The sequence below is a fragment of the Nestor notabilis genome, unplaced genomic scaffold (assembly GCF_000696875.1).
Source record: "Nestor notabilis isolate BGI_N333 unplaced genomic scaffold, ASM69687v1 scaffold13223, whole genome shotgun sequence".
Taxonomy (NCBI): domain Eukaryota; kingdom Metazoa; phylum Chordata; class Aves; order Psittaciformes; family Psittacidae; genus Nestor; species Nestor notabilis.
This window is the reverse complement of record NW_009920686.1, coordinates 24,808-37,023: the sequence shown is the minus strand read 5'-3', so window position 1 is coordinate 37,023 and position 12,216 is coordinate 24,808. Positions and strand designations below refer to the sequence as shown.

Here is a 12,216-nt window from a genome sequence, read left to right as displayed (position 1 = left end):
CTTCTTTTTTCTTAGAAGTATATCTAATTAAATAAATCTAGAGCTTGCACATCTAGAAGTATTTTTCTGTGGGTTTTGGATACTGAAATGCATAAGTCTTACTTTTGAGAACTGAAAAATGGAGCAGTTGAGTTAATTTCTTTAAGGTTTTGTTGATTCAGCCATAGTGGTGTTATTTATAGGCTAGCAATACATTTTAACAGTTTTGAAGTAATAAGAAATGAAGTGCTTATGCTCTTGAGTTTCTTACTACTGGCAGAAGAAAACTTTAGACTGATAAGGTACAAGCATAAAAAAAAGTTTGGCTTGTTCTTTCAGACACTGGTGCATTGGACTTTTTGTCAATATGAAGGGGGAAAGGCCTGGAACTTACATACGTCTTAAGCGTATTGGTGCAGGCAGGGAGAACATAAATGGCTTACATGCCTCTTTGTAAATACTCTTATTTAGTGACCTCTTTGTAAATGCACTATTTAGTGACCATTCAGTTTATTTTGTCTTTAACAAAAGGTTTGCAGAAGTTTTATTTTACAATAATGACTTGATGCTATGACTTGGAAGAAAATATGAAATTGTTTACTCTTAACACTGTATTGCTTTTATGGAGAAGAAAATACGTGATAAACGACTAAAGATTAGCAATATTTAGTGCACTGAATAAACTGCCTAGGTGTAGTTCCTAGAACTGAAAGTAATACTAGTTTATATTATCAATTTAAAATAAGTCTAATACACTGTGCCAAAATTATTTGGGCTTATTAAGCTTTTTTGTATAGCAGTATTCAAAAATAAGAGGTCTTTCCTCCCCCCGCCCCTCATCAGTATCACATCTCCAGCTCTCTCCAACTTCCTCAAAGTTATGCTTTAGTTTACTAGTTCCTTTCTTGGAATCCCTAAAAACCTCTAGTACGCTTTATATATTCAGGTAGAACAGACTTGAAAGCAAAATGCATCTCAAATGCCTTATTTTTTTACTTGAAACTGTACAAAACATTCAGAGTAATCTAAGTAATATATACCTGATTATAGTAGTTTCCTTGCCAAATATGAAAATAGTTGCTCCATCTGTCTTAAAAATGGCTAAAGCAGAAAGAAGTTACTCACATGTTTTTGAAATCTTTATCATTTATTCACAAAAAAAAAAAAAAAAAAAAGAAGAAACCACATTTAAATGCTTCTTATGTTGGTTAGCAGATTTTCAGGCCTCGTGGGAAATAAATAAAGGAACTGGGATGCAACGGAAATGTGGTCTCTTATCCATCCTTCTGTGTAATCATTAAACTTACTTAGAACAGAACATTTTTAACAATGTTTGCAGAACAATGTTGAATTCTCTCCCAGACTTTGGCAAACTGGGAGAAGTAAGAAGAGAAAATTTGAAGGAGAAGCTCAGTCTGGTTTTCATTTTCTCTACAGCTGTCATCTGGCTTTGAATTCTGCTGGAGAGCTACAGCTGGAGTCATTTTATTGCTTTACCCAGCATCCTTTTGCCTGCGCGCACAGAAATGTTTTAGTAGTCTTGGAAAAAAATTCAGAGTATCTCTTAGCAACCATAGGACAGTAATTATTATACCAGCAGCTGGGAGCAAACCAGATTTCCGTTGTGCATTAAAAACTGGCGTAGGTTACTTTACAGATGATACTGAATAACCTATGCCAGTACTGTACTTTGCAGGCTGTGGTTAAAGGATATTGAATGTGGGCGGTGTAATTGCTTTGGACAGTAGAAAGGGGGAATGTGTGCATCTGTGTTTGTGTGTAATATTCTGTATACTTAATATACGAAGTTTAATTCTTGTGGAAAACTTTACATGTTTCCTTTTAATTTAATGCATGTCTAATACAATAGCGTTCTTGTTTCAAGGGCCTCTTCCTTCAGGTTGTCAGTGTTTCCATTATAAATGTGGACTTTCAGGTGTTTGTGACTTTGTCATAGAACATCTCATTGGAGCAGGAAGTGTCATCCAAAGGAAGCCTTTTTGATACTAATAGATGTGGTTTGGCTATATCTAAACTATCAGTTTAATTAAAAATGCAGAGTTCAGGATATTGATCTGGCATTTCTGAGGTTCTGCAGAGTATTTATAGGCTGAATAAAATCATAACTAACCTGATGGCTTTTGATTTTTCATAAATACCAGAAGTTAGGCTGTGTCCGCTTACCTGTAGCGTCCAGATTGGTAGGCTGAGTGTTGTGCTTTCCGAGAAACTGTCTCATGAGTTCTTGCCTTACAAAGGTCGGATGCCGTTCTCTGTCTCCTGCCACCCCCAAATTTGTCCTTGAAGTCAGTTAACTTGAATGGTGGTGTCTGTGTTGGAATTCTGTAAAAGCGTTCCTGTGTGATTGCTGTGTATAGGGCACAAAGGCTTGCTTTAGGATTAAGGTTTGTATTTCATACATCAGTGTCTGGCACTGCTAGTTAGCACTGTAATAGATTATCCGTGCCTGTATCCTTTAATAGATGGAGCCCTTCTGAACTGCCAAGGGGAGTGTATGTGTGTGTGTGTATGTCTCTGTATGAGTATGTGCGTGTGTCCTTTTTGCTCTATAGTGTAGGTAGTTTATTTCTGAAGAAAAAAAGGTGTGAATCACTTGCAGGAACAGGAAATAATGCAGGCTGTTGCAAATCTCACCCAGGGATAAAACTGGCTTGTGGAGAGTACGTGTTTTTTCCCCTGGGAAGGAAGGAGGAGTAGTTTTTGCAGCTCTCGTCCTTCTCCCTAGACCACTCAAATTGATAATAGCTGGGGGGAGGTAAGGAGGTTAGGTAGTGCTTATCACTGTGGTTTCTGTAAAATGGCTTCTAGCTGTTAAGCGTGTTCCTAGTTTAAATAGTTTCTGCTTGTTGTAAGCATTTACAACATTGCTCAAACCAAAAATAGTTGTAGGCATTTCTTCTTCATTCTGAATGCAGTTCTCCAGTGGTTTGAACCAGTGTTTTGGAAGCTTTTTATGTCATTGGGCAATGTACCTGCAGGAGTACCTCCTGCTAGGAATGTGTTTCATACTGCTCTAATATTTGATGGTTTTTTGCTCTTAAAATACGTATACATCCATGAAATCTAACTCCTGCCAGTCATTTCAATGTCTCTTTTGTACTCCTTTCCCAACAGTGTTTGACCAGAAAATTTAATCTTGACAACAACAGGATTGATTGCTTAGTGGTGGTATCATGCTCAAGGATCTACAAAAAGTGCTTCTTCCTTGAGTTTTGCCCATCTTCAAAATTTTTCAGTGAAACTTTAACCTGACTGAGCCCTTGTCTTTCGTGGGATGTATGCTCTCTAGTATTAATTAAAGCTGATTATTAATTACTAATTCTAATATTTTTCCACTCAGAGTGCTTCTGAACAATACAGAAATTCTTAGTGATGTGATGGTTTTCGTTCTGAAGGATCACCTACAGAACAGCTACTTGCACTTTGTCTAGATGTCTAGACCTTGATACATTAGGCTTTTATGTATGATGTGCTCATGTAATACCAGAGTAAGTTCCTTAAGTATTTTGATAAATGAAAACTAATGGTTCTGTGTTAGTGCTTAACCTGCCAAACCTTCAGGTGTGCCTCTGCCTCAGTAGTTTTCTGAAGGATTGTTGTTTCCCCTTAATGTTTCCTTAATATATACAAATCTTTACAATAAAGCTGAAACATAAAGTTCTCGTTGCTGAAAGTTGTATGATGCCAGAATTTTCTCAGTGCTGTCAGATTATAGTAGCCAGTTAACTTTACAGCATCTCTCAATGCAAACAAAACATTGAACAGTACATTTTTTGGCAGCTCAGTGGGATTTGTATCAATATCCTGCTGTATCCTAAGTGTTTCCCAGTCAGTTAAGCTTAAAGAATGAGAACTGTTTGTTTTTTCTATTCTTTTCAGAAATTGGATCGTGTCACAAGCCAATATTCCACTGAAACATTCTTCCTCTTCCTTATTTTCAGTGGCACACATCCTGCAGATATCTCATTATATGTTGCCACATGGTCTCATTTTTGTATCAAATTACCTGATAGAACCTTAATTTCAAAAAGATGGTCACTAGTTGTTTAATACACACTTGCTGTAATTAGATACTTTAATTGAGCCACTTTATGTTGAAACTGACTTTCTTCCTTTTCAGCTGATCTTAGTTTTAATTTATTAAAAGATCTGACTAGCTTTTGCCTTACTAGCCTCAAATTTTTTCCTCCAGTTGTATAGGTATAACTACCCAGCCTCATGGGTAGTTAAAGAAAGCATAATCACAGAGACTGGGCTTATATCTCCTTCCTTAAAGAAGTTCTTCAGACTGATTTGCTAACTGAGTTAAAGGTGTGGATCATTAATGCCTGAGTTGTGTATGCTTTGCGGAGAAGGAACTCCTCTTTTCCAAGGCTGACTAATAGTAAAGAAAATACTTGTGTACTTCTAAGTACTTTAAAAATGCGTATTTAAAAATACTTCGTTTATAGATGCCTCTAACACGTTATGTAGAGTATTAATGCATTCGTGTATGAACTTCGTGAGTTTTGTGAGTTTTTTTGTGTAAATGGAAAATCATTTCAAGAGTGTTTTTATGTATTCTATCTAGACTGCTCAAGAAAATACATCAGGTGCATTAATGAAAGATCACCTTTTCCAACATGAAACTGTAGTAACCAGTGAACCTTACAACAGTGCAAATTTAAGGCCTTCAGCATTTGAGGATTTCAACACCAGGAGAGCCTGTTTTCCTAGCCAACCTAACCAGGTAAGACTACTGATAAAAGAAGTGGTTCTTACTTTACTTGTTGCATTAACACCAGAGTGTGTAGTTTCTGCACTTTCATTCTAAGTCCCTGTATGTAGTATTATACTCTCAACTTCTTGAAATGATCAGTATAAGCTTTGCAGCTGAAATACTAGTGTTGTTATGGCAGAGGTAAGGCTTTGCGAAGGTATTTACCTATGCTTGTGGTGCAGCAGACAGCATGAATAAACCTTTCACTTTCTTCGAAGTCAGATTTCTGTATTACAGGCTTCAGTATCTGCAGCCTTGAAAAGCTGGTGAGATTTGTTCAGAAAACATTGGTTGGGCATGAGCTCAATATCGGTTGCATGTATACAATTTTTTTTTAATTAGAAATATTGAAAGGTATCTTTAAAAGATATTGGGTGCATTACACAGTGGGGCGCTTTTGCTAAATATTTATATTGAAATATGTTATATATACTTTCTAACTCCCCATTTAAACTAAAATATTCTATTTTGGTACAGAAAGGAAAACAGTATATCTGTTATGCATGAAAAGTATTAAGTTATTGGTGAATAGATTCTTAAAAGAGAAAACAGCCCACTAACATAAGGAAGGCTGATGTACAGACATTTTTTAAATAGCTTTAAAAGATTAGACAATGTTACAACTTTTAACAACATAGATTTTGCTTTTTTCTAAGCCTCAAATAACTGTTTTTGAAGGTTGTAAAAGTAGACTTAACAGTGAGTTGGATAATAATTACTTTGAGGGTCTTATGCCTAGAAGCAAACACATGGAAAGCTTTTTAGAATAAGCTTAACAAAAGTCAAAGCAGAACACAAATTCAAGTAGTTGTGAATGCTAGTTCAGAAAATGATGCTGTTTGAAATACAGCTTCTTAATACCCTTGGTCATTATTGCAAAGAAAGAAGGACTGTATGAAAGAAGGTCTTGTATCAGCTGTTTTCTAACTGCTTTATTAGGCAAAAGAAACAAGAACAAACTAAGAAACTTGAAATTTTGAACTGATTTTTAATCATTGATCTGCTCCATTTTCTCTTTGTATGAGTCACGTCATTTTTGTTTGTTCTGTGCATCAAGAGATACATATTTTTCCTCTTCCCCTTCACCTTCAAAGATCGTAGAGTAGAATAGATGGGTAATCAGGTTATTGCAGCTAACACTTAACAGCTACAGTAACCAGTGATGTATGTGCTGTTAGTCTTCATTGTAAATGAAAGTGCAGTGGTCTTAAGATACTTGCATGTTTTAAGAGCACATATAGAACTGGCTACTGAAAAAATGATAATTTAAGCTATGTATGCTGCGTAGTGTCTATCTAATAAAAATTAAATAGGAATTTCTTTGAAATGACAGTTCATTTCTTGTAGACTGAAGTTACGGGAGATACCATAGAAATTTAAGTAGATGTTCTTTAAATTATTTTTCTCATACTATAGCACCACCTGCATCTGACACCCCATGCTTTCTGCATGGTCCTGTGGTGCACACATTTAAAACACAGGCAAGTCAGCAAAATCTCACATTCAGTATGTGCACATAGTGCACTGTCTCTGCTGAGTGCCATGCATGTGACTACGTGTCACTGCAGATCTTGAGGCAAATACCTGGTTTGTTTAGATTTGTATACATGATTTTGAACACTCACTGTGCTAGTAAGTTGAAAAGCCCAGACTGTTATTAATGTTATATTATTGTTATTAATATTATTAATAATTATTATTCTAGGTTTTTATTTATATCTGTTGTTTATAAATGATTAATATTATTAATGACAGTTCAGATCTTTACCTGTAATACTTTGACTGTTACTAAAAAATATCCAAGTCCGTCCACTCTTCAGTTTCTGATAAATTGATGTCCCTTTAACTTTTATGTAGTACTTTGTGGTGATATATTTAGTTGCTGGTGTCCTCATGTTGTGGAGTTGCAAGCTGAGCAAATCCAGGTATATCTGTTTGAGGGGAGGCAGTGAAGGCTACAGTACCAAGCAAGTGTCTGTGTCTTGTTTAGAGGTGCACCTCATCAAGTAAGGTGTAATTCCACTGAGTTCAGTCATGTCAACAAAAATTTTCTGCCTAATTTCCAGTTGGCTAGTCGTGTTCATAATGAGATTCTCTATGGAATTTCAGTTTGCTGTCATATTCTTCTTCCTTTCCTGCTTCAGCTGAATGCCTAGAGGATGATGTGCATTATTCTGGTTGAATTTTGCTGGTATTTGTACCTAACTGAATCTGGATTGTGTACTGTTCTGAAGGTTTCACGTATCTCATGCTTTCTTATAGGTCCCATTAAACACCCAGTGTGTAAGCACTTTATTTATAAAGCTTTTCCAACATGTCTCCTGTTCACTTGTTTTCCAGCGTTTCCCACTTCCTTTCTTAAAAAATGATTTCTTAATATCAGTTGCATGAAGAACGTAATGCTGCCTTGTTTGTCACATGTCAGACCTTAAGCATTTTAGTAGATGTTTGGCTGGGGACTTGAGAAAAAGAAATGAGTTCTATGTATGTGGCGTGTTCTGCTCAAACAAATAAAGAGCCTTCAAAGACTGGGGAGAGGTCAGGTTTTACAGTTGTTGGTATTTGTAGTGATCTTTAATGGCTGTTGGGGGAATGGGAGGTTGAGGGTGTGGGGCGTTTGGTTTGAGGTTTTGGGTTTTTTTTTTTTCTTTTAAACAATGGGTTTTATTTAATGTCTTAAATGCATGCCTCTAATATTCTGTGTGGACAGTTGGGTAGGATCCTTTGTGCCTAGAACATACAGAGTTGTAATGCCATTTTTGATGCTTTTTCCTTTAAATTTATGCTATTAACTGTTCAAACAAGCCAGTTAGCCATAGCTAGTTATTGATGCTAAAACGATAGGCTCTTTCTGTTCTTTGAAAACAGAAGTGGGAAGCGCTCTACTTTTATAAGCAAAGGGGAGGCCTAACTGCTTCCATGGGAGCCTGTGGAAGTACGGAAGAGCACTGACGTTAGCTGAATAGGATATAACCTTTCTTCATCCTGTATTCTTGAGACCCTGTGGAAGTCCAGCTACATGGCTTGGAGCCAAGAAAAGAAATATTATTCATGTTAGCATACTCCAGTTGAAACTCCCAGGGCAAAGCAGCTCTAATTACAGTTCTGTACTTACCACACAAGGATTATTAAGCAGGGAAGTGATGGTTGAAGCAGGCTACAGGTATTCTTACATAATCAGGAGCTGATATATTTTAAGAAGCTATTCCTTCCTCTTTTCCAGCTGTCTTCCCTCTTTCCTCTTCTGCCTCCTCCCCCAAAATCAGGGGCATGAAGACTTCAGTGTAGTAGAAGCATAGATATGTGCAAAGTGAAACAGAAGAGTGTTAATTTAAGATATCATCTGCAGTAGTTCGCTGCTACACACCACAGATTAGGAACATGTATTTCTACTGTTGTCCTAGACAATGGAATGGTGAAATATCAATTCTCATTAATTTAATCAGTACTAATAAGGTAAAACTCTCAAAGCAACAATACTGATGCCAAAGATGCATTCCCAAATAATTCATGATTCTGGAAGGCTTTGTAAGGCTAGTGGGTTGAGGAGTGGGTGTTTTTCAGTCTTTACTGTGAGATGGTTGGTTGTGCACTTGACAGGAGATAAAGGTGAAATTTGACTTGGAACTTGCTTATATTCTGGATCTGATCATAATAGCCCCACAGTGTAGCAAAATACGAGGCAGGAACACTGGGGCATACTGAGACTTCTGATTTTTTGCTCACTATCTGCTATTTTTGCAAACTCCTTCCATGCACGTGCTAAATGTTTTATCCTGTCATTACTTGTACCTTTTCTTGGAAGTCACTTGTAATGTTATTTCAATAACATTTAGTGGCAGTTCACTGTCTTAATATCTAAGGTCTGCAGCATTTCAATTTGGATGATTCAAATTTGCCACCTTCAACAATTTTTTCATGCCCTTTGATCATTAGGCAGAATAAACAAGAACTCTGTCTTATCTCTCCGCTGTTTCTTTTCTATGTGTTTAGCACATTCCCTTTTACTCGCCTTTTGAGATAAAAGGACGTGAATTATGGTCAGTTTATAAGTTGAGAATTTTAAAAGTACTTAGGTGTTTGCATGCCAGTGACCTAAACTAATCAATTTAAGTACTCTATATTAGCTAAGGGAAGGTGCATTTTGAAGCCACTAGTTTTGATTGATCATGCCACTGAATATTAGTCATCATATGGCAAAATCCTTACCTGGAATACAGCTTTGAATTCAATACTCCTGTTGCAAAAGTAGAGGAAGCTTGAAAACTTAGAGCAGGAATAAAGTTTTCCCTAGGTAACTCAGTGAATGTATCAGGGAATGCGAAATCCTAAAGCAGTGGATAATCAGTGATGTGAAATAAGCACATTCATGTGAAGTGTAATTGATCTGTGGAATTAATTGCCACTGGAGGATGTTAAAATCTGAATTTTGAGCATAATTCAAAGAACAGTGTCAAGTTTTATGCGGATACCAAAATATCCAAAGCTTTTATGAGATACTAAAAAGTCAGGAAAGAATACTAAAGCTAATGGTCCTAATATCATGGAAAAGTCTGATTACTGTGCAGAAGTCTATAAATTGTGCTAGTAAGACAATAGGCTGAAATTTTTATCTTCAAGCATCAAGGAAAAAAATCCTGGTTTTTCATTCTCTAATCTAAGTTTTACATCGTAGGTGGACATAAATTTGGGATTCACTATAGTGAACTTATCTTGCTTTGCCGTTTCAGGTGCCACTGAAGTCAATCAGACATGTTAGTTTTCAGGATGAAGATGAAATTGTTAGGATAAACCCTCGTGACATTTTGATACGTCGTTATGCAGACTACAGGCATCCTGACATGTGGAAGAACGACCTGGAGAGGGATGACGCAGACTCAAATATACCATTTTCTAAATCAGACAGTAAAAAATCTGACTATTTATACCCATGTGGAGATGGAACTAAGTTGAATTCCCTGAAAGACTCAAAGAGTTCTGTGGTATTTAAAACTCAGCCTTCCTCATCAAAATTTAAAAACTCAAAAAGAAGAAAAGAGGATGGTGAGCGTTCCCGCTGTATATACTGCCAGGAAAGGTTTAATCATGAAGATAATGGCAGAGGAAAATGTCAAGATGCGCCAGATCCTATTAAAAGATGTATCTACCAAGTCAGTTGCATGCTTTGCGCAGAGAGCATGCTGTATCACTGCATGTCAGACTCTGAAGGAGATTTTTCTGATCCTTGCTCATGTGACACTAGTGATGACAAGTTCTGCTTACGCTGGTTAGCACTGGTGGCACTCTCGTTCATTGCTCCATGTATGTGCTGCTACCTCCCCTTGAGAGCATGCCATCACTGCGGTGAGGTGTGTGGGTGCTGTGGAGGAAAGCATAAAGCTGCGGGATGAATCAGTCTTGTGCCAAACAGAGCTGAAAAATCTTTGTTTCCAGGAAGCATCTAACTTGGATTTGTGGAAGCTTTTTGGCAAGCTGAAGGGAATCTTCTTTCATGTAAGAGATGCTTGATGTGGAGGAAGCAACAAGACTTGTCAGACCTTGGCATTTTACAAGTGCTAGCCACGCCTAACTATTTCCTTTGAGTGCGTGGCATTTGTTGCAAGTTGTGAAGGAGATTTTGCAAAGGAAAGCCTATTCTTATTATTGGCTATAAAATGAGTATATAAACTATGATTATACTAAAAGGGATTAACTTTTGCCACTTTGTACATTCATGGTTTAGGTGAGGGGGCTCTTTAAAAAGGATTAAAACTTACCTGAGGGGAAATTTTAACTAAAAGTGCACTAGTGACAGTTGATTTAAGATTAAGAAAAGTTAATACTCGGCAAATGAGAAATGAAACTGATTTTAAGTGCAACTAAATCACTTATTAATAGTTTTTTGGAAGCAACTTTATGTATAAATAACAAATGTTTATATTTAACTAAATGTGTAAGGTACGAATTATTACATGTTAAACTTTCCTTCCCTCTGATATAGTAGGTATGGACCATATCTACTGTCACATTCCATGGTAGTATTTTAAATATTTAATTAGTTAATTTAGTTGCATTTTTATTCCAGATGGACAAATTGATATTTTCAGTCCTGGTTCCCTTCAGCTACAGTTTGTGTTGAGTTGTATCCATACATTCTGATAATCTAAAAACCTTTAAAATATTAATTATTCTAGTCTTGAGTGACCAATATTTTTTTGTTAAGCACAGATGTAATTGTCTAAAATGTTCTTGTTAGAACATAACATTTATTTTTATATATAAATGACTTTGATTTCAACATAATAGCAAAAAGGAAGTTGTTTCTGTTGCTCAACCAGCAAGTTGTTTTCTTTTGGGGTGTCCTCCAAAAATACCTTATTGCATATTCAGATGTTCATTAAGCAAAAGGTACGTTAAGGCAGTTGTAACATTGTCATCAGTGTTCTTGTTTATCCTTCTGTTAAACTAGGATCCTGTTCAGCTGTTTATCAAGTACTATGATTAAAACAAAAGATTAATAACAAAAGTGAAATTGTTTTCATTATTTTGAACTTCAACTTTCTCTTATTTGAATGGGCAAGAAAAAAAGTACTGTGTGTTTTGTTCAAAAACAACAACAAAAGACTTAGCTTGAGAAATAAATTAACAGCCCAGGCAAAACTGTAGTGAACTTCTTAATTGAGGAAGTTCAGAGGGAGGATGGGGAAGTGGGGAGAAAGAGAGAGAGAATGTATGTGTCTGTGCGGTGGTATATCGTGTAAGGTACTTGTTATGGCTTTATACTTACTAAGTGTTTAACTTTCAGATAAGAATTAACTGATTAACCCATAGAGAATTTGTTAAAACATTACGTGTTTTGCTCTGTCATGAAGTAAGAAACATTTACTTCTCATTATAGATACGTAAAACACTACAACCAGTCATAATTCATTAGCGAAGGTGCCTATTTGATATCCTGGCTGGAGTAGGACTGACTGTCCTCAGTGTACCCTTGTTATTAAACAAACAAAAAAAAGGAATTGATTTTAAAAGATGACTTTTTCTCACTTTCTATGCATTTCTTCAGTATATTTTATGTAATTTTTCTTTCTGCATGTATCAGTGCCCTTAATTTTCCTTTGTAGCCCATGAGTAAAATAAGCAAATGTATATAGCATTATCTGTCTGTAAAAATACTTTTTAAAAGAAAACATTTATATTTATATTACAGCTTGAATTGACCACCTTGTGTACATAGATCATCTCAAAGTATTATTTCACATTGAAAAGAAGACAAATATATTGATAACTGTAGAAGTTACGGAAGAGCTTCTAGTTTTGTATTAAGAGTTGATTGGATGAATTAAGTCCAAGAATACGACACGGTAGCAGCAGTCTTGGTTTTTACTGTTTATATATTTGAAAGCTGCTACTCTGGTTGATTTTCATGCTTCACACATTTTCAGCTAAACTTGGTTGCCTAGAATAGACTGTTAACT

General features: G+C 36.0%; 1 protein-coding gene across 2 annotated transcripts in view; it reads left to right on the top strand.

Annotated features, from left to right (window-relative positions):
- SPRED1 (sprouty-related, EVH1 domain containing 1) overlaps nt 1–11,264 on the top strand; it is a 24,627-nt gene extending 13,363 nt beyond the window's left edge. Inside the window, exons 5-6 of one of the 2 annotated variants that reach the window (XM_010010803.1) lie at nt 4,571–4,729; nt 9,490–11,264. In XM_010010803.1, coding sequence (XP_010009105.1) covers nt 4,571–4,729; nt 9,490–10,149 — 819 coding nt within the window. In that variant the 3' untranslated portion in view covers nt 10,150–11,264. The remainder of the gene's footprint in view (nt 1–4,570; nt 4,730–9,489) is intronic. The other variant, XM_010010804.1, reaches the window with a different exon arrangement.
- The last annotated feature ends 952 nt before the right edge of the window (nt 11,265–12,216 follow it).